A 26,790-nucleotide genomic window follows, 5' to 3' on the forward strand; every position below is an offset into this window, starting at 1 on the left:
CTGTAGGTACTAAGCACAATGCTTGGCACCTGGAGCACTTCATAAATGATGATGATTATCAGTTAAAATATCCCGTTACTCTGCAGACAGACCTGTGCTACCTGGAATTTTTTCTCTTTACCTTTTATTTGCTAAACATATTTGGGTAGTGGAAATTAGGTTCTGCTGATGAGAAATATAAGAACTGACTTAGAGAAGACTCTTCTGACCTTAGTTATGCTATTACATGACATTAAATACTCTCCTGTTAACTTATAGCCTTCTTTATAAGACAGGAACAGTGGTGAGGATAACCAACCATACCATTAGTTGATTTGGAAGATAGGTTGTAAAACTTAGGGATTATATTACGTGGCTATTTTTTCCCCAAAGTATCTTTCAAAACTTATTTTTCTAGATAAATTTAGTTGGATGTCTTCGAAGTGTATTTGGTAAAACATTAATTTATAGGTTAACTGCATTATAGTACTCTTTCATTTAGTATTCTGTTTCAGTCCAAGGATATGGTTTCAACAGTGTACTGATTAACATATGTGTTTTAGCAGGGGTCCTACTGTAAGAAAATTAGTTTGCATTCTTTTCACAAACATTACCTAGTAGCAGGAAGAAGTGATGTAAAGCCAATGAAATTGCTTGACAAAGTGGGGCAAATATTAGAGATTTGAACAGAATGTTGTCATACTGTGAATCAGCGACACAGTCATCATCTGGTTTTGATTGTTAGCGTGCCCACTGTACAAATCAAACTATTGTCACCCCCCCTTGTCCAGAACAATAATATTATAAGTCCTGTTTTTCTGTCTATATCATCTAAATCTGTTTTGCTATATCAATGTTTCATCCACGAGTGAAACGTTTTTACACCTTTCACATCAAAAATTGAAGATACATTTTTACAAAGGAGGAAAAAGCATAATTCTCCAGGAAAATAAAATAATTTTAAACTTGGATATACCTAACAACATAATCTTAAAAAGAAAGGAAGGAAGGAAGGAGAAAAAGAAAAGAAAGAAATGAAAGCCGCATCCCAAAGAAATTTCAAATTTTATAAAGGAGACATTTAGGACAAGGCAAGAGTTGCTAAGAGCTTGGTCTCTGGATTCCTGATACAGGGATCAGATAAGGATTTTTAATGCACACAGCACTCCCGGTGCTTGTGAATCTAATTTCCAGCTTCATTTCGGGATCTGTGCTCCAGAGTAACTCTTTGGAAATCAGAATTATCTCCTAAGTTCTAAGAGGTATGGTTAGCTGAAGAGCCTGCTTTCACACTCCTAGGGATCTGGAATTTTTTACAAGATGCTGGTTTGGGAAGTTAGTACTTCTACTTTATGTAAGGCCTGTTTTACCAGGAGCCCACACAGCCTTCTAGGACCGGTACACTTCCGGATATAGTACATTGCACAGTTAACCATACTTAGTTTGCTTTAAACTAGATTAGCTGGAACCCTGGATTCAAGTCTGGCTGCAACAGAAGCACAGTGTGATGGCCAGCCAGCCTCCTGGGTATTTAGACTGAGGAACACTTTTCCCAAATCCCATTCTTCTTTCCTCCTGCCTCTAGTGCCTATCTCCCCTGTCCCCGAGGCTGCTTTTGTGTTTCCCTGTCATTCAAGAAAGGCTAAGGATGGTTGGCTCAGTGGGTTAAAGCCTCTGCCTTCAGCTCAGGTCGTGATCCCAGGGTCCTATTTCGAGCTGCATCGGGCTCTCTGCTCAGCGGCGAGCCTGCTTCCCTTGCTCTCTCTCTGCCTGCCTCCATACTTACTTGTGATTCTCTGTCTGTCAAATAAATAAATATTTAAATATCTTTTTTAAAAAGGAAAGAAAGAAAGGCTAAGCACTGTGCAGATGTAAATGACCTCTGTATTTCCCACCTTTCAAAAAATAGTTCTTGGTGACTGGTTAACATTACTGTTGCTAAGGGAGTAGATCTTAAATATTCTTGCTACAAAACAAAATTGTAGAGAGGTGATAAGTGTGTTAACTAACCTTATTGTGGTAATCATTTCACAATATATACACTTATCCAGTCACATTGTGCTTCTGACTTACACAGTGTGTTATGTCCGTTATATCTCAGTAAAGCTTTGGGGGAGAATACTTCTTCCATCTTCTGAGTACTCCTCCTGAGCTTCAAAGGAAAAGGTTGTTTACATTTTAGACTTATAAAACATTTTGCTACCTGTCCCCCGAATTTTCTCAATTTATCTTTGTAAAGTGGGATTAAAGTTAATGCATGTGTAAACTGGAACGCTTTACTCTGTCTCCTGGGGGTGTGCAAGATGATACACTATGAAGCGAAAAGAGCATTTGAATTGTTACTTATATTAGTTTTCATTGAAAAAAAACAAGAAATTAGGCTTTACGGGATATTTACTATACAGATTGACATTGGTGCCTTCACTCCTTGTCAAGAGTTTATCTACGGGATTAATCCCAATGGGAAAAATGGTCATTCCCCAACAAAAAGGAGTTGACACTGACATCCTCACTTTGTGTTCCCTTTTAGCTGTTACAGCACATAATAGTTTTTATGTGTCCAGCTTATATGTGTCTGAGTAGGTAGATTTACAGATTTGTTGTTGTTGTTGCCGGATCCCTGGATATTTACAAATTATATTATATTTTTTAAGATTTTTATTTCTTTTTCGACAGAGAGAGAGAGAGAACACACACAAGCAGTGGGGAGTGGCAGGCAGAGGGAGAGGGAGAAGCAGACTCCCCACAAAGCAGGGAGCCCAGTGGGGACTCGATCCCAAGACCCTGGGATCTTGACCTGAGCCTACGGCAGATGCTTAACCCACTGAGCCACCCAGGTGCCCTTTCAAATTATATTTTAAATTGTAGAATCGGGGCACCTGGGTGGCTCAGTGGGTTAAAGCCTCTGCCTTCGGCTCAGGTCATGATCCCAGGGTCCAGGGATTGAGGCCCGCATCGGGTTCTCTGCTCGGTGGGGAGCCTGCTTCCTCCTCTCTCTCTCTGCCTGCCTCTCTGCCTACTTGGGATCTCTGTCTGTCAAATAAATAAATAAAATCTTTAAAAAAATAAAATAAATTGTAGAATCATCGCAGTCCTTTGAAAAATAAGATGAGTAATAGCCTTGGAAATAATTGGTATCTTATAATAGGTTCTTAGTCTGTTACCAAGAACTATTTTTAAGAGTCTCCAGAGTTAAAATAAGCCAAACAACTTTCTTTTTCCAGTAGAAAAGTTCCATAATTGTTGGTTTTATGTAATTATAATTGGTTATCAGCAGAAAATTTTAAAAATACAAACACCGGCTGCCTTCGGCTCGGGTCATGATCCCGGCGTTCTGGGATCGAGTCCCACATCGGGCTTCTTGCTCGGCAGGGAGCCTGCTTCTCCCTCTGCCTCTAGCCTGCCACTCTGTCTGCCTGTGCTTGCGCTCTGTATCTCTCTCTCTAACAAAAAAATAAAATCTTTAAAAAAAAAAAAAAACAAACACCTTCAGTATATGCATTCAAAGCAAAAGTGATGTATTAATAAATGAGAAATCTGTTGTTTTTCTGAAGAATCTCATGACTTGAAGAGAGAATTTGATATTTGGAATGTTTTCATTGCTATTTGTTGCCCAAATACAGAGGATGTGTCATCTATAAAACTCTGATATCTGCACCATTAGGACCCTTGGAAACAATTTTCTAGTCTGTTTTAAAATCTTTTAAAGTAGTTTCAGTGGATTTTTAATCACTTTGTTAAAAATTTAAATAATATAAGAATGACCAAATAATATGCAGATATGGTCCATAGACACTGAAGGAGATGGAAATATACTAGTCACAATTCAAAAAACTTTTGCTTCGTTGGTGAATGGCATCCTCAGATTTTTTTTTTTAATTCAGTCCATGAAGCTTTTCTTTCATTGGCTCTGTGTTACTGTGGAGAGTTATCTTTTTCAATTACTATGGCCCTTTGTATTAGTCAGCTCAGCTGCTATAAGAAAAGTACCACAGACTGAATCGCTTAAACAAAAGAATTTATTTTCTCACACTTTTGGAGGCTAGAAGTCTAAAATTGAGCTGTTGGCAGGGTTGGTTTCTTCTGGGCCCTCTTCTTGGCTTTATAGATGGCTGACTTCTTCCTGTGTTTTTACATGTCTTCTCTTTGGGTTTGTGTACAATTTTCCTTTCCTTTCCTTTTTTTTTTTTAAGATTTTATTTATTTATTTGAGAGAGAAAGAGAGCATGAGCAGGGGGAGAGGCAGAGGGAGAAGTAGACACCCTGATGAGCAGGGAGCTGAGTGTGGGGCTCCATCCTGGGACCCCAGGACCATAACCTGAGCCAAAGGCAGATGCTTAACCCACTGAGCCACCCAGGTACCCCACAAATGTCCTTTACTTATGGAGATACCAGTCATGTTGGGTTAGGGCCCACTCTGGTCAACTTATTTTAACTTGATTACTTTTTTTTTTAAAGATCTTGTTTCCAAATACAGTCATATTCTGAGATACTAGGGTTTGGGACTTCAACATATGAATGGGTAGGGGGGGCAAATTTCAACCCATAACACCCTTAGGACCAAGCATGAAATAAAGTGAATTTATATCTTTGAATCACAGTTTCAAGAAAAGAACATAATGGGGACACCTGGGTGGCACAGTCAGTTGGGCCTCCAACTCTTAATCTCCTCTCAGTCATGGTCTTGTGGTCTTGGGATTAAACACTAGGCTCCCTCCCCACCAACCCCTCAGCTCAGTATGGAGTCTGCTTGAGAGTCTCTCTCTCTCTCTCCCTCTGCCTCTCCCCCTCCCTGTTCACACGCTTTCTCTCTCAAATAAATAAATAAATAAATAAATAAAATCTTCTTCTTCTTTTTTTTTTTTTTTAATTGTGTTTAGGGTGCCTGGGTGGGTTAGCTGGTTAAGCATCTGCCTTCGGCTCAGGTCATGATCCCAGGGTTCTGGGATCAAGTCCCACGTCAGGCTCCCTGCTTGGTGGGGAGCCTGCTTCTCCCTCTATCCTTACCCCCTACTTGTGATCTCTCTTTCAAATAATTAATAAATAAATAAAATATTTTAAAAAGTAAAATTAAAAAAACAAAAAAATCATGTTTGATTACATTAGTCTTATCCAAAATATTTATTATTTGTGAGACTTGAGTGAGAGAGAAATGGTTATTTTATCATCCATTTACATATTTAATTCTTTTCTTTTTTAAGATTTTATTTATTTGACAGAGAGGGATCACAAGTAGGCAGAGAGAGGGGGAAGCAGGCTCCCTGCCGAGCGGAGAGCCCGATGTGGGGCTCGATCCCAGGACCCTGAGATTATGGCCTGAGTTGAAGGCAGAGGCTTAACCCACTGAGCCACCCAGGCGCCCCTATATATTTAATTCTTAACAAAGACAATAAAATGAAATTTTTGAAAAATCTTGTGCTCTAAAATTTTTCATTTTATAGTATGTATGATGTTATTGTAGTTGTTACATCTGTAATTTATAAATATACACAAATCAATTTTCTTTTTTAGGCATTTCAAGGCAAAGTTTGGTGACCTCTGACTTAGATATGTCCTTTATCAAAATGTCTTTTTATCTTGAAGGTAGTATGTTATGTGCTAATAAGAACAAGAGTTTTAGAGTTCAAATTCTGTTTTTTCCACTTAATGTAATGTATATGATCTTAAAAAGTAATCTAACCCTGCTAAGCCTCAATTTCCTCAACTAGAAAATGAAAATATCTTCCTCCAAGAGACTGTTAAAAGGATTAAATGAGAATATGCATGTAGTACTGGGCAAACAGTAAATATACAAAAAGCTCTTATTACTGTGGTGCTTATTATCATTTAAGTAAGTTGTTTTGGTGTTATTTCCCCTTAAATTATTCTAAGATGTTTTCCCCTCCTACAAATGGGGCAACTTCACATCATCAGAAACACTTAAAGTAATAGACATTGCTAATTGTCATAAACCTTTCCTTGCTCTTTATACATTCTTATATTCAGGATTTAGTCATTCAGCAAATACTTATTGGGGCATTACTGTATGGTGCATAGTCTTCTGGGTGCTCGGAATATAGTAGTGGAAAGTCTTTTGTTCCAACAAGGGAGACAAATAATGCGTAAACAAACAAATAACGGAATTTTAGGTAAATGATAAGCACTGTGGAGAAAATATAGAAGAGTAAAGACATAGAGCACTATGTGGGGAAAGAAGCCTTATTTTAGTTTTTTTTAATTTTATTTTTTAAGATTTTACTTATTGAGAGAGAGAGAGAGAGCATGCGCATGAGCAGGAGGAGGGGCAGAGGGAGTGGGAGAGAGAGAATCTGAAGCAGACTCTACGTGGAGCATGGAGCCCACTGAGAGACTTGATCTCACGACCCTGAGATCGTGACCTGAGCCGAACCAACTGAGCCACCCAGGCACCCCAAGAAGACTAATTTTAGATGGGCAGGAAAGGTGAATATTGAGTAGAAATAAAAAATCAAGAAGGGGAAAATGATGGTGGTGTTGATTACTGTGGTAGCAGTGAAGATGGTAAGTGGTCAGAGTTAGGGATATGTTTTGAAGATGAAATTACTGCTTGTCTAGTCAGCTCAGGCTGCTATAACAAAACTACTGTAGACTGGGTGGCTTAACAAAAATTTATTTCTTACAGTTCTAGAGACTGAGAAGTCCAAGATCAAAGTACTGTCTAATGTTATTCCTCACGAGGGACCTCTTCCTGGTTTGCAGAGGGCGGTCTTGTATCCTCCCATGGGGGTGGGGAGAGATCTCATCTGTCTTATGTCTCTTCTTATAAATAAAGGCACTAATTCCATTCATAAGTACTTCATGCTCCTGACCTCTCAAAGGTCTCACCTCCAATAACATCACATTGAGGCTGTGGCTTCAACATGGGAATTTTGGGGGGACACAAGCATTCAGCCCATAACCTTGGGTTAGTTATGAGGATTGCTCCTAGGGTCACACAGTTTTGTTAAATAAAATCTCCAGCACCCATTAGAATCAGTGAACAGCAAAGAAGAATCATAGTCATATGGAAGCTTTTTTAATAACGTGGATAAACAACCCTGTAAACACAATCACAAAATTAATGTTATTCTAGTTCTTTGACTTGTGCCTCAAAATTCTGAATATAATCTAAATTAAGTCAACTATCATTTTTCATTCTTTCATTCAAAACAAAACAGGTAATGCCTGGGTGGCTTAGCTGGTTAAGTATCTGCCTTCAGCTCAGGGTCCAGGGATTGAGTCCCCCACCAGGCTCCTTGCTCAGCAGGGAGCCTGCTTCTCCCTCTGCCTGCCATTACCCCTGCTTTTGCAATCTCTCTGACAAATGAAATCTTTAAAAATAAATAAATCAATTAAAATTTTTTTAAAACTCAGAAATTTTCCATGACATATGTCTTAAGAGAGTTGTTAGAATTGGTAAGGAATTAAATTTATTTTTTGAAGAATCCTATTGCTTGCTTTGTGGTTAGGCACAATAGCTACTGAGAAATTTATATTGTCTATTATTAGTAGTATTAGGGTTTTTTTTTTTTTTAAAGCGTCTTTGCTATTTTGGGAATCATTTTTAGTTACCTATAAGGCTGTTTCCTCTGATAGAAATGAGATAAAAGGCTGATATCCTGTATGTGCTTGCTTTGAAGATTTGTTGTTCAAGGAAAAGTTAACAAGATGGTAATAGTTTGAAAGGTAGAAACCAGTTTGACATTATTTTTTTCTCTTTTGCTTTAAAATATTTTGAGCAAATTCAGTGAAGAATTTTATGCAAGATTTATTTTTGTGGGTTTTCTCAAAAATTTAACCAGAGGCAGGGAATCTGGGCAGCTAAGTCAGTTGAGCGTCTGACTCTTCATTTTGGCTCAGTATTAAATACTATATTAATATTTTATTAAATATACCTACTAGGAATTTCCAAAATGCAGATAATTTGAGCAGTTCAAATTCCTACCCATCTTCCTGAGCAGATTTAATTGCATCCAATATTTCTTAAAAAAAAAAAAAAAGATTTTATTTACTTATTTGAAAGAGAGAGCAAGCGCATGAGTTGGGGACTTGTGGGGGAGGGGAAGAGGGCGAGGAAGACTCGGGGCTGAGCAGGAAGCCTGATGTGGGCTTGATTCCAGGACCCTGAGATGATGACCCAGGCCAAAGGCAGATGCTTAACCCCAAGCCGAAGGCAGACACTTAACAACTGAGCCACCCAGGCGCCCCTGCATCTGGTATTTCTATAACACATGTCTTAGCATCCTCTGCTATAGCAAGTGGGGGCGTCCTCTTCTGACATTTAGGTTCGCTTTAGGGCTTTCAAAACAGCATTACAGAGACATGTATTCTTCTCTGGCTATCAGTGTTGCCTCTCCATTTTCACCCTTAAGTGATTTTCTTTTTCTAAGTATCCCCAGCAAGAACGACTCCAGAACATTAAGATTATTGAGGTTATGGAAAATGTATGCAGAAGTTTTTTGTTCTTAGAGGAATTTAACTTTGGAAGAGGATTACAGAATACTAAGGGGTGTAATGGGAGCACTCGGGAGTGATTAACTCCAGGTCAAGGTCTAAGGAAGGTTTCACAGTAAAACTTTGAAAGGGTCTTGAAAGTATATTGTGTGTTCAGGAAGTAATTAGTAGCTATCATGTTTCTGTTAAGTAGGCTCCACACCCAGTGTGAAGCCCAAGGCAGCAGGGCTTGAACTCACGACCCTGAGATCAAGACCTGAGCTGAGATCAAGAGTCAGACGCTTAATTGACAGAGCCATCCAGACAACCGGATAGCTGTCATTTACTGAGCAGTTACTATATGCCAGCAATTGTCTTAGTTTTTTTTTTACATCATTTCATATTTAATCCTTACAACAGCCTTATAGAATGAATACCCGTGTCTTTTGTGGCAGAGAGTACCAAAACCTGTATCAGTTATACTTAACCTCTTTGTGCTCTGTTTTCTCTTCTTCAAAATGAGGATAATGACAGTATTTATATCTCATGGATTATTACAAGCATGAGATGAGGTAATATTGGTAAAGTGAGTAAAATTATGCCTGATTTATAGATTTATAGTAACACTCAATAAGTGTTATCTGTAATAATATGATCATTCTATAGATAAGGAAGCAGGCTTAGGAGGATTACATAATTTGAGGTTACACAGCCAAGAACCAAGTCTGGCGATATTTGAACTCTAGCTCTAAACCACTGGCGGATGTAAATTATTTGATGTTCTTGGAGTGTTCTTGATGTTCTTAGCATGTAAGCAAGGCAAATGGCAGGAATCAAGCTGGAAAGAGAGCGTGAAAGATCATCTATATCATAGAGAGGAGTATGGACTTTATCTTGTCTCTGGACACCATGAAATATTTACGTGTTTACTTTTATCCTTAAACCAAAAACCATTCGAGCAGCAAATTTATGACCATATTTTATGTAGCACTATAAGAGCGCACATATATGTATCTATGACATTTTTAAAAAGCTTTAAAACTTCATGACTGGCTTATCCCAATTTTTTTTCATTAATTTATGTTGACCATGTGTTTATTTTGCCATTTTGTTGGTATTGACTAGCAAACACCACAAACAGTAGTAGGGGTCAAATGCTGAAAGATAGGCTTGTGGAGGAGAAAACCTAATATTGAGTAAATAATACCTACTAATATAACTTATTTCTGCAAACTCGTGTGGGGGGGTATTGTCCAATTTTTATGTTCTATCTCAGTTCAGTTCTTGGAAGTCCCTTGTCCTTTGGAGTAAGTTTTGATAACCACTTTGGTAGATTATGAAGCACCAGAACCCACCAAAAGTTTTAACTGGCTTGTGATTTGATCATATCTAACTTTTAGAAATATCACTTTGGCAACAGTATTGGAAGGGGGTTGATAGTAGAGGCAGGTAGGTCAGGTCATAGAGGAGGCTATATTATGGTAGTTCTAGAAGAAGAATGGTAAGTACATAAGTTGAGGTTGTTGTACTAGGGATATTACATATACATATTACATATAAAATATACATATAATATTTAAATAAGTTGTGGCAATAATGTCATAACTATTCTTGGTCACTTACGTTATACGAGAGACTTTATATATTATTTCATTTGATCCTTCTAATAACTCTATTGTTGTGTGTTATCACCTTGTTATGGAGTAAGGCTTGGATTGGTTAAGAGTACAAGGCCCACTAACAAGTAAGTTGCAGAAGATTTGAATCCAGGTGTCTGGCCCCAAAGCCTACACTGTTTGTATCCTGTACCATAATGCCTCCCTTATAAATACTGTGGTCTGTACCTACGTTTTATAACATGCTTTTTAAAAATTTTTTTATTTTTTATTTTTTTTTAGATTTTTAAAAATTTATTTGACACAGAGAGAGAAGTCACAAGTAAGCAGAGAGGAAGGCAGAGAGACAGGGTGAAGCAGGCTCCCTGCTGAGCAGAGAGTCCAACGCAGGGCTCAATCCCAGGACCCTGAGATCATGACCTGAGCCGAAGGTAGAGGCTTTAACCCACTGAGCCACCCAGATGCCCCATGTCTTTTTTTTAAAGATTGTGTTTATTTATTTGAGATAGAGCAAGAGTGAGCATGAGTCGGGGGAGGGAGAGAGGGAGAAACAAGCTCCCCACTGAGCAGGGAGCCCAACGTGAGGCTCGATCCCAGGACCCTGGGATCATGACCTGAACCAAAGGCAGACACTTAACCAACTGAGCAACTCCTAAACATGCCTTTTCTATGGCTTGTTTCATTGATGCTGAGTTAAAGATGATTTATTCTGTTTACTTAGGAATAACCTTCTTACATTCAGAGAATCTTCTTATCTCTTTCCCTTCCAAAAAAAGAAATTTTAAAATATTTTTATTAAAGAAGCCAAATATAAACGGAGCACATTGTGTCTCCAGAATATTTCTTTGCATTCTTAATCTAACAATAGCAGTCAGTAAGCAGCACATTGAACTGGCTTTAATAAAAACCAAAGATTGTTTGTTATTAAAATATTTTGATGTATTTCATTCTTCTCTCATAGTTGCCTATTGTGACACTTTATGCTTCATGTATTTTTCCAAGGACATACTTAGTTCTGTGTTCATATGCAAAAGGCTGTATTTTTCTGTGTTTCAGTGCCTGAAATTCAACTAGCAGTAGACAATTATCTTTAAAGATCCATGTCCTGATATCCTTTCTCTGAACTCTTTGCCTTGCATTGACGTGGATTCCCAGGGCTCTAGACAGACTTTCCGAGTTTTTTGACCACACTGCACCATAATAAATACATGTACAATCCATTACACACACACACACACACACACACACAACCGTGAAACCAACATTCTGAAGCAATACTTACCCTTACCTTCATGCAGGGTATTCTGATTAATACTGTTGTTCACTGTTCTATTTCATTAAAAACATTTTAAGATTCTTCCTCTTCCAGTTAGGATGTAGGACTTGAAAAACATTTGTTCCCATAGTAACGAGAAAATCCTGGACAAAATAAAAATCATGCATTTCTCTGGGGCTAGTGAATAGTGGGGCGGGGGGGAATTTTGGTGAACTGAATTCCAAAGTGAATTCCTTTATAAGTGAGCAAAGAGCCATAACAACTTCCATACCTGAGGATAAGAATATAGTCTGGATACAAGTAGCCCTGGCATAGCTGGTGAGGCTTCCCAGAGGAAAGGGAAAAATCTGCCAAGTCTTAGTTCACAGTGTGGACTGTTGGAATTAGAATGTGGTGCTGCTTCGGCAGCACACATACTAAAATTGGAATTGGAGAGTAGATTGGAATCTGGAAGAATCCCACATGCAAAAACAAACCACTTGGCCCAATAATTATCTGCTGTTTCAGTTTTTACTAAGACAGCAGCATTGCAGGGGGTATGAGAGGCACAAAGAAGTTTTATAGTCCCACATATTTGTGCAGTGATATCCTGCCAGGGCTGAATCCAGAATTGAACCAAAAATAATTGAAACTGTACCCATCCTTAGTCCATCTCAAATACTAACAGTATTTAAAAGGTAGCAGCCACTCAGGAGGTTAGAGATGGGGCTAAAACCAGGTGAATTCCATGTAGTAAGACCTGCTACCCAGCTTCAGCTCAACTTGACTCGATGAGGAATCTGAATGATCAGCCTCTCAATCTAATTACCAGAGAGAGGAATGTTTATAATCTCAGAAATATATAAAGAAAAACAAACACAAAGTGTATCTAGTTTATCTTTTCTTCTACTCTTCTTTTATAGGCAGTGTCACGAATATGATTAAAAATTACAAGGTAGTAGGGGTGATTGGCTGGCTCAGTGGGAAGAGCATGTAATTCTTGATTTTGGGATTGTGAGTTTGACCCCACAGTGGGGGTAGAGATTACTTAAATACATACATACATAAATTAAAATTGCAAGACACTAGAAGAAAATAAAATGTGAGCCATAATGAAGAGAAAAAAGAGTCAATAAAAGGAAACCTAAAGGTGACACAGTTGTTGGCATAGCCAACAAGGGCTTTAAGATTATTATAAATAAATTAAATAATATGCAGGAAAAAAATAAATGGGTGAAAATATGGAGTATTTCAGAAGAGGAATGGAAGTGTTAGAAGAACTGGATAGAAAATTTGAAGCTGAAAAATACAATATCTGAAATAAGAATTATTAGATGGACTTAAAATCAGATTGGACTTTGACCTGTAGAATGTTTAATGAACTTGAAAACAGGTCAGTAGAATTTATCTAAACTGAAACAGAGAAAGAAAAAAAAAAAGTTGTGGGGCGCCTGGGTGGCTCAGTGGTTTGGGCTGCTGCCTTCGGCTCGGGTCATGATCTCAGGGTCCTGGGATCAAGCCCCGCATCGGGCTCTCTCTCTCTCTCTCTGCCTGCCTCTCTGCCTGCTTGTGGTCTCTGTCTGTCGGATAAATAAATAAAATCTTTAAAAAAATTAAAAAAAAAAAAAGAAAAAAAAAGTTGAAAGAAAATAAATGAACAGAGCACAAGTAACCTGTGAAATAATATTAAATCATCTAACATATGTGTAGTTAAAGTTTTAAAAGGAAAAGAGAAAGAATGGGGCTTAAACTCACGACCCCAAGATCTAGAGTTGGATGCTCTACCGACTGAGCTGGCCTGGTGCCCCAGGATATAACTTTGTTCAATAAAATCCACCCATTTTAAGTGTATGGTCGGTTAGTTTTGACAAATGTATACGCCCTTGTAACTGCCATCCCAGTCAAGATATATTTTCATCACCCCCAAAAGTTCCCTCATACTCTTTTGAGGTTAGTTCTCACCCTCCTGGCCCTAGACAGCTACAGATCTGCTTTCTTTCATTATAGATTAATTTTGGCTGTTCTTTAATTTCATATAAATGGAATCATACTTTATGTACTTTTTTGTTTATGGATGTTTTGGGGAGATGTCTGCATTGTGCATATGGTGGGTTTTGTTCCTTTTCATTGCTGAGGAATATCCTGTTGCATGAATATATTACATTTGGTTTATGTATTCGCTTGTCGATGGCCTTTAGGCTGTTTCTAATTTGGGCTGTTCTGAATAAAGATGCTGTGAATATATTTATGTAGAAGTATGTGTGTGAACATAGCATTTTTCTTTCACATGAAATACCTACAAGTGAAATTGCTCCTTCATACGGCAATCATATGTTTAATTTTATAGGAAACTGCCAAACTGTTTTCCAAAGTGTGTACCATGTTACAAGGGCACAGTGTTTGAGAGTTCCAGGTACTCCCATACTTAGTATCCTTTCACATTTTAACCATTCTAGTGGGTATGTAGTGGTATCTTGGGTTTTAATTTGCATGTCTTTAATGACTAATGATAGTGTACCACTTCTCAGGTACTTTATTTTACTAACTGGCTACTAATAAAATCTTTTGTAAAAAGATCACATCTGATGCATATTTTAATTATATTGTTTGCCTTATTCATTTGTGATAGTTATTTATATGTTGTGGATTTAAATGCTTGTCAGATATATGTAGTTTGAATATTCTCTGCCTCTGTGGCTTGCTGTTTCATTTTTAAAACATACTTAGAAGAATGCAAGATCTTAATTTCTTCCTTCTGTGGGTTTGTGCTTTTTATGTCCTAAGAAATCTTTTCCTTAGGGTACCTGGGTGGCTCAGTGGGTTAAGCCTCTTCCTTCAGCTCAGGTCATGATCTCAGGGTCCTGGGATCGAGCCTCACATCAGGCATCTTGCTCAGCGGGGTGCCTGCTTCTCCCTCTCCTGCTGCCTTCCTCTTCGCCGACTTGTGATTTTCTCTCTGTCAAATAAATAAATAAAATCTTAAAAAAAAAAAAAGAAAGAAAGAAAAGAAAAAAATCTTTCAAAAATCTTTTCCTTCTCTAAAGATTTTTTTTGTCTATGTTTTCTTCTAGGAGGTTTATAGTTTTATTTGTTGGGTTTAGGCTTATGATATATTTCAAGTTAACTTTTGTAAATGCTGTGTAATGGTCAAGGCTAATTTTTTTCCCCTGGAAATATCCATTTGTTCCAAAGCAATCTATTAGAAAGATTATTTTTCCCCAGCTTTGTGGAAGTCTATTGACTATATTAAGTGTCGGTCTCTTTCTAGACTCTGTACTGATCTATTGATCCATTTGCTTCTGCTTTCACTAATACACATTGTCTTGATTACTGTAGCTTTACAGTGTCGAAATCAATAGTATATGTTCTTCAACTTTCTTATTTTTAAAAAGGTTTTAGGCTATTTGAGGTCCTTTGCATTTCCAGATAAATTTAAGAATCAGCTTGTCAATTTCTGCAACAAAGCCTACTGTGATTTTGATTAGGACTGCGTTGAATCTACAGCTCAATTTTGAGAGAATTTGATGTTTTAACAAAATTTAATCTTCTTGTTCATTAATGTGATGGATCTCTATTTAGTAGCTCTTTAATTTTTTTTCTTAGCAATATCTTGTATTTTCAGTGTACAAGTTTTGTACCCCTAAGCATTTCATGATTTTTATGCAACTTTTTATGTTATTTTACATTTCACATTCCAATTATTTATTCCGTGTATGTATAAGTACAATTTCTCTCTTACATATTGATCATGTATCCTGAGACCTTGCTAAATTCCCTGATGAATTTTAGTAGCTTGTTACTGTAAATTTCTTAGGAATTTCTGTTTTTTTTTTAAGATTTTATTTATTTGACAGACAGAGATCACAAGTAGGCAGAGAGGCAGGCAGAGGGAGACGGTGGAAGCAGGCTCCCTGTGGGTCTCCATCCCAGGACCCTGGGATCATGATCTGAGCCAAAGGCAGAGGCTTTAAACCACTGAGTCACCCAGGCGCCCCTCTTAGGACTTTCTACATATACAATCATGTTTAATTTCTTTTCCGTTTTCTTTCTTTTCCCTTTTTTATGCCATAAGTTTATTTACAAACATATTATGCTGAATTCAAGAGTTTGACTCATTTTTCAAAGAGATTGAACCTCTTAAATGTTCCTTTTCACATCTGTTTAATGGATTAATTAAAACATCCTTATTTCTTAAGCAGCTGGTGTCTTACTATTTAAAAAAAAAAAAAAAGGTGCTGCAAATCCAAATCCAGAGTACACAGTTATCATAATCAGTAACTACTACTTGTTTTCCACTGAAAATGACAAATTCTTCCCTAAGCCCTTTTCATAGTGGCTACTACAGACCACAGAGGTTGTGAACCACTAGATGGTCTGTCCCAATGTAGCACTGTAGGGAGTTCTGTAAAAGGTGTAGGGACCCAAGATCAATGGCAGCACCACACCAAGTCCTCCTCTTTTTCATGACCTTGTTCCTCAGTGTGTCAGAGCCGAAAGGGCACTTTCCCTATAAATGAAATAAGAGTATTGAATAAAAGCAGTGAAAGAAGATATCCTTGCCTTTTCCCAATCTTAAGGGAAAGGTGTCAAATCTTTTACCACTTAGTATAATATTACCTTGGTTTTTTCATAGTTGCCATTTATCAGATTGTGGAAATTCAATTTCTGATTTGCTAGAAGGTTTTTTCCCCCAATTATGAATAAGTGTGAAATTTTTTCAAATGCTTTATTGCATCTACTAAGATAATTACAAGGGGACTTTTTTCTTTATCTCATAAATATAAAGATTTTTTTATTTTAAAGCAACTTTGCATTCTCTTATAACTCTACTTAGTCATGACTCAGTATTTTTTGTGTTTATGACTTACATTCGCTGATGTTTTGAAAGGACCTTCACATGAGTTCATGAGTTCTGTTCTATATTTTTCTTCCCTTGTAGTGTCTTTGGTTTTCCAACAGGGTAATGTTGGTCTTACAAAATGAGTTAAAAATGTTTCCTCTTCTGTTCTCTGGAAGAGTTTGTATAAGATTAGTATTATGTCTTTGAATGTTTAATAAAATTAACAAGTGAATGTTTAATAAAATTAACAAGTGAAGCTGTGTGGACCTGGAGTTTTTTTAATGTAAGGCTTTCAATTAAAATTTTAATTAAAAAAAATAGAGACACTCAGAATTCCTGTATCTTCTTGTGTCTGTTTTGGCAATTTATATCTTTCAAGGAATTTGTCCATCTCATTTAAGTTGTCGAGTTTACTACAACAAATTTATTCATAATCATTCTTTATATCCTTTTATGAAAGATCTGTAGGTAATGACCCCTTTTTCATTCCTCATACTTTTAATTTGTGCCTTTTCTTCTTTTTTTCTTTGTTCAGCCCACTTAGATGTTTATCAATTTATTGACATCTCAGATAACTTTTTATGTTTCATTGATTTCTCTGTTGTTCGGTGGTTGTTATTTCATGAATATTTACATCTTACTATTTTCTTCTACTTGCTTTGAGTTTAATTTACTTTTTATTCCTTCTTAAGAAACAACCTTAAATCTTTGGGATTTTTTTTTTCAGATATAAGTGGAATAATGACATTCAAATTTCACTATAGGATTTAGAAGCATGTAATACTGAAACGGATGGTACATTGCAGGATGGGCAGTAGGATAATTTAGACAGATGTTAATGTAGAGCATTAATCTGGAGAATAATTTAAAATGATGACTTGAGGGGCGCCTGGGTGGCTCAGTGGGTTAAAGCCTCTGCCTTCGGCTCAGGTCATAATCCCAGGGGGATTATGAAGTGAGGCCCATTTAGGGCTCTCTGCTCAGCAGGGAGCCTGCTTCCTCCTCTCTCTCTCTCTCTCTCTCTCTCTCTCTCTCTCTCTGCCTGCTTCTCTGTGTACTTGTGATCTCTGTCTGTCAAATAAATAAAAAAATTTTTAAAACTTTAAAAAAATAAAGTGATGACTTGAAACTTAATGGAATAAAATGTGTTTTAACTTGAAACAGCAAGATACAGTGTTTCCAAACTTTTTTCTTTTTATAACATAAGCATTTCCAAATATCTTGGCATTTTCCAGATATCTCTTGATTGTTTATTTTTCTTTTTTTTTTTTTTTTTTTTAAAGATTTTATTTATTTATTTGACAGAGAGAAATCACAAGCAGATGGAGAGGCAGGCAGAGAGAGAGAGAGAGGGAAGCAGGCTCCCTGCCAAGCAGAGAGCCCGATGTGGGACTCGATCCCAGGACCCTGAGATCATGACCTGAGCCGAAGGCAGCGGCTTAACCCACTGAGCCACCCAGGCGCCCCTGATTATTTATTTTTAATTAAGTTCCATTGTGTGTTAGAGAATCATTCTCAGGATGACTTCAGTCATTTAAAATTTATTAAGTTTTATTTTATTGTCCAACATATGGTTTACTGGTTAATATTCCATGTATGCTTGAATATATGTTCTATTGTTGTTGGGTGTAGTGTTCTAAAATGTCACTTAGGTCAAGTTGATTAATGGTGGTATTCAAGTCTTTTATCTATTTCCTGATTTTCTGTCAATGGGGCTATTACTCATGAAGAGTAATGAAATCCTCAATAAAATTACAGATATGTCCATTTGTCCTTTTGGCTCTACATTTTTTGCTTCTTACATTTTGAAACTGTGTTATGATGTACATTAACATTTAGGATTATTCAATCTTGGGGGCACTTGGGTGGCTCAGTCATTAAGTGTTTGTCTTCAGCTCAGGTCATGATCCCAGGGGATTGAGCCCGCATTGGGCTTCTTGCTAGTCAGAAAGCCTGCTTTTCCCTCTGCCACTCCCCATGCTTGTGTTCCCTCTCTTGCTGTGTCTCTCTGTCAAATAAACAAATAAAATCTAAAAAATAAGGGGGGGGGATTATTCAATCTTCTTGACGAATTGTCTCCATTTTTGTTTGAAATGTCTTTATCTCTTTATCTCTGCTAGTATTTCTTGGCCTAACCTCTTTATTTTAACAGAAGTGTCTTGAAATTCAAAATGCAGTTCTTAAAGAAGTGCAGAGTTAGGTCTTGTTTTTTTGTTTTTTAATCAAGTATGATCATCTTTGCCTTTTATTTAGAATTTAGCTCATTTTCAGTTAACATAATTATTAGTATGGTTAGATTTAAGTGTACAGTCTTGCTATTCATTTTCTGTTTCTGTTTGGGTTGGTTTTTTTTTTTTGATTTTTTGGTTTTTTGGGGTTTTTTGGTGGTGGTGGTGGTGATTCTTGCGGTTTTTCTTCCTCCCTGCCACCCCTGTCTTTTTCTGCACTGAGTATTTTTTTAGAATTCGATTCTAAAGTGATTGCTTTAGAGTTCACAGCATACAACTTTAATCTTTCCCCTTGAGATAATGTACTACATGGGGCTCCTGGCTGCCTCAGTCAGAGGAACATGCAACTCTTTTTTTTTTTTTTTTTTAAGATTTTACTTATTTATTTGTCAGAGAGAGAGAGAGAGAGAGCGAGCACAAGCAGACAGAGTGGCAGAGGGAGAAGCAGGCTCCCTGCGGAGCAAGGAGCCCGATGTGGGACTCGATTCCAGGACGCTGGGATCATGACCTGAGCCGAAGGCAGCCGCTTAACCAACTGAGCCACCCAGGTGTCCCAGGAACATGCAACTCTTGATCTACACGTTGTGTGTTTGAGTCTCATGTTGGATATAGAGATTACTTAAAAATAAAATCTTAAAAAAAATGTACTACTTCATGTATAAAGTAAGAAATTTATATATTTCTTTCCATTTTCCTTTCCCTCCTTTGTACTCTTCTTACATTTTATTCCCACATTGCTATAAATTCCACAATATAGTGTAGACAGTGCCAGCTTCATGGGCAGACAATCAGTGTAGCTATACAGGGTCCTGCACTCAAAAGGGCCCTTGTGGGGCTTTATGCTCTGTTGTAGACATCTTGAAATTCTGATAACTTAATCTTTGAATTTGTGGGTTTGTTTGTTTGCTTTTTAAAGATTATTTATTTATTTGACACAGAGATAGAGAGCACAAGTAGGCAGAGCAGCAGGCAGAAGGAAAGGGAGAAGCAGGGTCTCTGCTGAGCAGGGAGCCCACTGTAGGATTTGATCCCAGGACCCTGGGATCATGACCTGAGCTAAAGGTGGATGCCTAACTGTCTGAGCCTCCTGCTTTTAAGACCTTTCAAAAGCTTTGTTAGGGGGGCGCCTGAGTGGCTCAGTGGGTTAAAGCCTCTGCTTTCAGCTCAGGTCATGATCCCAGGGTTCTGGGATCGAGCCCCGTGTCGGGCTCTCTGCTCAGCGGGAAGCCTGCTTCCTTCCCTCTCTGCCTGCCTCTCTGCCTGCTTGTGATCTCTGTCAAATAAATTAAAAAAAAAAAAAAAAAAAAAAAAAAAAAAGCTTTGTTAGGGTAGTTCTAAAGTAGTCTTTATTGTAGGGCTAATTTAGCCCTGCTGACAAGCCATGCCCTCCTAACGTCCTTACTGAATTGCCTGGGTGTTCGATAAGTCTGCTCCTCTATAGATCATTGGAAGTTGGACATTTCCCAGCCCTTTGTGAACTCTGGGTATTAATCAGCTTCCAGGTCCCCTATAGTTGTTCTTTCCCCAGTAATTTGTTTCCAGCAGTGTTACCCTGTGCCTTAGCAGCTTAGTATTTAAACCAAGACTCCAAGGATCCTACATAGATTTCTGGAGCTTTTTCTGTGTTGCTCCCTCCTATCTGATACGGGGCCCCGAAAATGCCATCTTTCCTAGCCCCTCCAAACTCTGATCCATTTATCTGTAACTCAGCAAGCGTATCATGTTCTGTGCTATTTTCTGGACAGAGCCTCCAAGGTGAAAACTGAGCCAACACAGTGCCTGCCTCATTTGTTTTTCTTCATTGAGAGGTTACAGTCCTGTGTTGTCTGTTATCCAATATCAAAAGCATTTATTTTATTTAATCTATAAGTCTGGTTTTGTAGTTATGCTGGGAAAGCAAGTCTAGTTCAATGACTTTTGTGGCCGGTGGTAAGAGTATTTCTTGTCCCTTTCATCATTTTTCTTTCTTTTTTTTCTTTCTTTCTTTTTTTTCTTTCTTTCTTTTTTTTTTTCATTTTATTCATTGATTTGACAGACAGAGATTACAAGTACACAGAGAGGCAGGCAGAGAGAGAGGAAGGGAAGCAGGCTCCCTACTGAGCAGAGAGCCCGATGTGTGGCTTGATCCCAGGACCCTGGGATCATGATCTGAGCCAAAAGCAGAGGCTTTAACCCACTGAGCCACCTAGGCGCCCCGGAATATGAACTTTTTAATTCATTTAAATTTCTCACAAATTCAGGACACCTGGGTTGCTCAGTCAGTTAAGCAGCTACTTTCGGCTTAGGTCATGATCCCAGGTTCCTAGGATCGAGTCCCACATTGGGCTCTTTGCTCAGCAAGGCATTTGCTTCTCCCTCTGCCTTCCTCTCCACCTGCTTGTACTCTCTCTCTCTTTCTGACAAATAAATAAAATCTTAATATTTGTTTATTTATTTGACAGACAGAGATCACAAGTAGGCAGAGAAGCAGGCAGAGAGAGAGGAAGAAGCATGCTCCCTGCTGAGCAGAGGGCTTAATGTGCAACTCGATCCCAGGACCCTGGGATCATGATCTGAGCGGAAGGCAGAGGCTTTAACCCGCTGAGACACCCAGGCGCCCTTTTCATCATTTTCTAATTGAGGTAAAATTCACATAAAACTATTAATAATTTAAGAGCATATCCTCAGGGCGCCTGGGTGGCTCATTTGGTTGAGCTTAGACTTGGTTTCAGCTCAGGTCTTGAACTCATGGGTTGTGAGACTGAGCCTTCACCCCTACCCCACATTCCCTAACCCTCCCCATTGCACCCTCTGTTGGGCTCTGTGCTCAGCGGGAGTCTGGTGGAAGAGTTTCTCCTTCTGTCCCCCCCCCCACACTCACACAGCTGCCCTCTCTCTTTGTCTGTCTAAAGTAGATCAGTCGTTAAAAGTATACTCTTACATCAGTTTTTAAATCAACTTTCAGAATGATCCAGATTCTTCCTATTTTGTCAGATATTTATGTTTGATCAAATAAAATGTTTTAAAGGATTTGGAGTGAGAAGCTTTCCCATGTAAGGCTTGAGTTAGTAAAACAGAACATCAGTATTCTCTTTTCCAGAGAATTTCACTTACCTGAATGGACTCAAATTGGTTTCTTTTTAATATGTTAAGAACACAGAATCCTGTATATGATAAGTTATATTATACATTACATTTTAAGCTGATAAAGTATAGCTGATGGGTTTCTTGGATGAAAGTAAATCCTCAAGGAGCTACCTGGGTAGCTCAGTGGGTTAAGCCTCTGCCTTCAGCTCAGGTCATGATCTCAGGGTCCTGGGATCGAGTCCCACATCGGGCTCTCTGCTCAGCAGGGAGCCTGCTTCCTCCTCTCTCTCTCTCCTCTCTCTCTCTCTCTCTCTCTCTTTGGCTGCCTCTCTGCCTACTAGTGATCTCTCTCTGTCAAATAAATAAAATCTTAAAAAAAAATAGAAAGAAAGTAAATCCTCTAAATAAATAAATAAATAAAAACAAGGAGACCTAGGGGTGCCTGGGTGGCTCAGTGGGTTAAAGCCTCTGCCTTCAGCTCAGGTCATGATCCCAGGATCCTGGGCTTGAGCCCCACATCGGGCTCTCTGCTCAGTAGGGAACCTGCTTCCCACCCTCCCACCCCACTTGCCTCTCTGCCTACTTGTGATCTCTGTCAAATAAATGGATAAAATCTTAAAAGAAAAAAAAAAGGCGGGGGGTGGGTATGGGACTTGATGAAGGATCACCTCTTTGGGAGCAAAGAATAAGGGAAAAAAAAGTTTGATTAGTACCCTTTATTCCAAGCATGGTATTTTATTATGCTTCTAAAACCATGCTTGATTTTTCATATTTGTACATCTTTTGTTCTGTCGCTGTTTCTTCTGTTGAGATACCCATTATGGTGATTGAGTGCTCTCCCTCCTCTTGAAGTTGTGAGTCCTGCCTGCTGTCTTAGTCATCTTTACTGGGAGGGAAGTCTGACTCATTTCGTGGTAATAAGAAAAAAAATCCTAAAAATTGTTGAAGTTGTCATATTTTCTCAGTCTCTGTTTTTGTTAGAACCATTGCAGCGAACTTGAGGAAGTAATCTCTAGGGATAAATGTGTGAGTTGGCCTGAGGGAGTTTTCCAAAAGATGAAGCTGTGGAGAGATCTAGGACTTGAAAACTGGGCCGGCACTTGGGGCTTGGAGTGTTTCTGGTAGTGGAGGTCAGCGCAAGGAACTGGGGATGTGAGGGGGGAGGGGTATAAAGGAGCGCACGGAGCAGGAGAGCCACGCAGAGGGGGTGCTGGGGAGGAAGCTGACTCCGAATTCAATTCGGTTTAAGTCAGACATGAGATGCCTCTTGGTTTGGGGAGTGATTCTTATTTTTTGGAGGGGACAGAATCAGAGAACTTGTATATGAGAATAGACAAGCCACATTATAAAGAGTTTAATCTGTCAAAAATTGGAACTGTGAAGTCAGATACAAAGGTAAATTCTCTGTACTGTCTAGGTAGATACCTGTCTAGTTAGAATGCATTAAAACTTTTTTGTTTTTGAAATCATTTGTCCATATTTTGAAAGTTGCCGTGTATCAGTACGTATGTTTAGGAGCAAGTAGCATTTGTTTATAATGCCCGCGTCTGTTAGGAGTGTCTTAGGTTCCTCTGCTACCTGATTGCCACTGAAACACCATCAATACACATCATTCATAATTGTGTGTGAAGTCCATAAATCTAGCGTTTGTTGCTCGTGATCTTCAAGTTAAAAATTTCTTTGTTCCTGCGGTCTCTGGGCGGCTCAGTCAGTTAAGCCACTGCCTTCAGCTCAGGTCATGATCCCAGAGTCCTGAGATCCAACCCTGCATCGAGTTCCCTGCTCAGGGTCTGCTTCTCTCTTTCCCTCTGCCTGCTGCTCTACTTGTGCTCTCTCTGTATCTCTCTGTCAAATAAATAAATAAAAATCTTAAAAAAAAAAAAATTCTTTGGCCCTTAAATTTTTTTAACCCTAGCAAATTTGATCTTTCTTCCCAGTTTGATCCATTCGTACCTTCCAGTCATTCATACATTACATACATTCACATATTAACAAAGGAAAGGTAAAGAAAACATTGACAAAGACTGATGAAAACCTCTACTAGGCTCCTAGGAGAGAGAAAAATACAGTTGACCCGTGAATGACACAGGTTTGAATTGTGCAGGTTCACTTCTAGGTAGATATTTTGCGATAAGTACAGGACAGCACTGTAAATATATTTTCTCTTCCTTAAGATTTTCCTTAATATTTTCCCTGGTTTTTTTTTATAAGAATACAGTATATTTAAAAAAGAATACAGCATATAATATGTATAACATACAAAATATGTGTTAATCAGCTGTTAATGTTATGGGTAAGGCTTCTTCCTGCCATCTGTAGGCTGTTGGTAATTAAATTTTGGAGAAGTCAAAAGTTATATGCAGATTTTCACAATAGACCATGTCTGTTGTGAGGAAAACGTGAGTCTCAAGCACACCCTAAAATCCTTAGGACTACTCTATAAACATCAGAAGTGACAAAATGATTTTCAGTTTAATAGTGAGCGGTGGCTGATTGGGCCTTCACATTGTACGCATTAGTCTTTATGGACAGTTCTGGGCCTGGGCCCCAGATGGTGTGGGCAGGTCACGCACAGCAAGGGCTGGGGACTGTGGTGGCAGTGGCAGCAGCCAAAAAAAGAAAGAGTTCTGCAACAACAGCTTTGGTATTTCGGGGCTTAGGGTTTGTTTTTTTCCACCCACATTAGTTTAATATCTTAAGGTTATTTATTTATTTATTTATTTATTTTTAAAGATTTTATTTATTTATTTGACACACAGAGATCACAAGTAGGCAGAGAGGCAGGCAGAGAGAGAGAGAGAGAGAGAGAGAGGGAAGCAGGCTTCCTGCGGAGCAGGGAGCCCGATGCGGGGCTCGATCCCAGGACCCTGAGATCATGACCCGAGCCGAAGGCAGCAGCCCAAACCACTGAGCCACCCAGGCGCCCCTCTTAAGGTTATTTAGAATGATTTTTTTTTTTCATTCAATCCTCATCAGAGTCTATTTGCAGGCCAAGCTGATTTTCCTACAAGCTTGTAGGAATGTTTGAAAGGAAAGTTGATGGAAGCCCTGATTAGCAATTGTCCCGCCTAGAATAAATTTTGCGTGTGAATTGTGTATCAGTTTTGGTCAGCTGCCCTGACAGAGCTGGGCCAAGATATTTTCCTGCCTGTTAATCAAGGCCCCACAGACAAAGCTCAAGGAAGGATGACCCCTGCCTCAGGAAGTTTTGAATCAGTTGCTATTTATAACCAGTATACAGTAGAACTTGAGATCAGGTCTTTACTCAGTTGATAAGAAAAGTTCTATGCCAAGTTTTACATTTGAGGAAACATTTATGGGCCTAAATGAGTGAAGCCTGTCTGTGAAAGGAAGGACTGTGACAGTGCCTGCAAGTATTTTTGCCGATTTGGGTCAAGGGTGTGGTGGCTGCAGTGTGCAAAAGTTCAGTGGGTGACAAAATAAAGTTATGATATTTTAAAGCAAAGCAACTGATAGTTAATGGCACATTGACTTGTCGTTAGCACTGTGCGTATGGAGTCCTGTGCTGCAAAATGGGAAAGTTGAAATAAGGGTATGTTGAAATAAGGGATAGTATTATCTCCCAACACAGAAGAGGTGGAAGAAATTAGGTATTGATGTGTTTCCAGACTAACTGGATCTTTCTCTGGGTGTATGCATAAACTTATTAGTTATTTGGGAGGTATTTCTATATATGTATGCTTTTTATAATACTCTGATGGTTCTTGTTTTGTTAAGAGAAGTTTTCATAAGGAATTGATTTTACAAAGTAATATTGTATACTACTATATGTAATCTCTTATAAAACCTCCTTCTATGTAACTTAAGGAAATTAAATAGGGCAGAACATTAAAGCTGACAATTTGAGAAATATCACAAGGTAGTTATTTTCTCTGTGTTCTAGCACCATCTTAGGAATGCCTTTATGGAGTTGAATGATTTAGTGGATGATAAGTATATTTTTACATATGCAGTGTAAATGAATTGTTTAGGGAGAGATAGGCAGTGTTTTAGTGGACTTTAGGAAATTATAAAACTGTGTTAACATATGATTGTCTCTTTTTAATAGGAATATTCAACATAAAGTTGCAGCCATTTTCCACAGGATCAGTAATCAAGATTTTTCTTTTTAAAAAGAGATTTCCAGGTTAAAGATGAAAGGAAAATGCTGGAATTGTTTGGATACTAAGTGACAGGATAAAGAGTGCGGTATTTCACAGTTACTTACAATGGAGCCTCAGTAAAATCCGTACTTTGTCATGCACCCAACTGGGAACATGGATGCCGGTTTTTCTCGTTCTGCTGTTCAGACACTGTCAAGAAGCCACTGCAAAAATATCAAACAAAAAATTTCTCAGTGGGAAGGAAGAGCTAACGGTATATCTAATCCAGAGAAGTGGCATCCGAAGGACTTTGGAGTGAGATATACTAACTGCCATCAAGAGATTCTTCTTAAGAAAAGTCCTGTTGCTGAGGCAAAGAGCAAAAAGTTGGATATAACCAACTCTCGAAGTGTTGGTCTAGACGTTAATGAAGATGCTAACAGCCCCGATCAAACTGAGGACGAAAGTGGGCAGTGTGGATGTGATGACCCACACCTCTTTAGAAATGAATCGGAATCCAGCTGGGTATGTTCTAGAGTCAAACAGATTGAAAGCTGGAAAGGGGTTGTTCTGGATCCAGAGACTTCCTTACCTCTGGGAAACTTCTATACCTCCCAGATACTGTGGAAGAAAATAGAAGCACTCCCCCCGGATAAAGTCTTAAATTTGGCTTTAGAACGCTGTGACTCTTCAGAAAAAGAAAATTTCAGAGTTCTGGATAGTTCATGTGGAATAACCAAGAGCTTAGAAAATATTTACTCTGAACCCGAGGGACAAGAATGCGGACCTTCTATAAATCCTTTACCCAAACCTCGCAGGACATTCAGATATTTATCTGAATCCGGTGTTATGCCATCTAAGGAAAGAAACTGTGACAGAAAATACTGTGAAAGTAATTCCTGCACAGAGGCTTCTTTGGCCTCTTCTCAGGAACCTGAACCAAAGAAATACAGCAGAAAAATCAGAGGGAGATCTAAAAGGTGTGTTTTTATTTGCTCCGTAATGATTTCTAAGTATTGCCCTTACAGAGCTGCTGAGCTGCTTTTCTCTTTTCAAAGCCATTTTCATTTCCCTGCCTGGGTTACATGCCTAGTTTGATTTTACAGATGTTGATTAACCCAAGGGAAAAGTACCTACAAAAGGAAATAATACCTAAGACAATTTGCGGACATAAGAACAACGGGAAAACTTGCATTTTGTATCATGTAAGAATGTGTAGGGAAGTAAGTACGTTCTTCTGCTTCATTTAGGACATGCTCGTCTTGGCTTCACT

General features: G+C 38.4%; 1 protein-coding gene across 7 annotated transcripts in view; it reads left to right on the forward strand.

The window, feature by feature from the left end:
- The window catches only part of DENND2C (DENN domain containing 2C), an 84,026-nt gene that overhangs the window by 20,173 nt on the left and 37,063 nt on the right, over nt 1–26,790 (forward strand). For 3 of the 7 annotated variants that reach the window (XM_032302645.1, XM_032302647.1, XM_032302644.1), the window contains one exon: nt 25,484–26,497. In XM_032302645.1, coding sequence (XP_032158536.1) covers nt 25,674–26,497 — 824 coding nt within the window. In that variant the 5' untranslated portion in view covers nt 25,484–25,673. Of the gene's footprint in view, nt 1–13,506; nt 13,694–23,720; nt 24,115–24,348; nt 24,968–25,483; nt 26,498–26,790 lie in introns of those variants that run through there. The other 4 variants (XM_032302648.1, XM_032302649.1, XM_032302651.1 and 1 more) reach the window with 4 other exon arrangements.

This window comes from Mustela erminea, chromosome 10 (assembly GCF_009829155.1).
Source record: "Mustela erminea isolate mMusErm1 chromosome 10, mMusErm1.Pri, whole genome shotgun sequence".
Taxonomy (NCBI): Eukaryota; Metazoa; Chordata; class Mammalia; order Carnivora; family Mustelidae; genus Mustela; species Mustela erminea.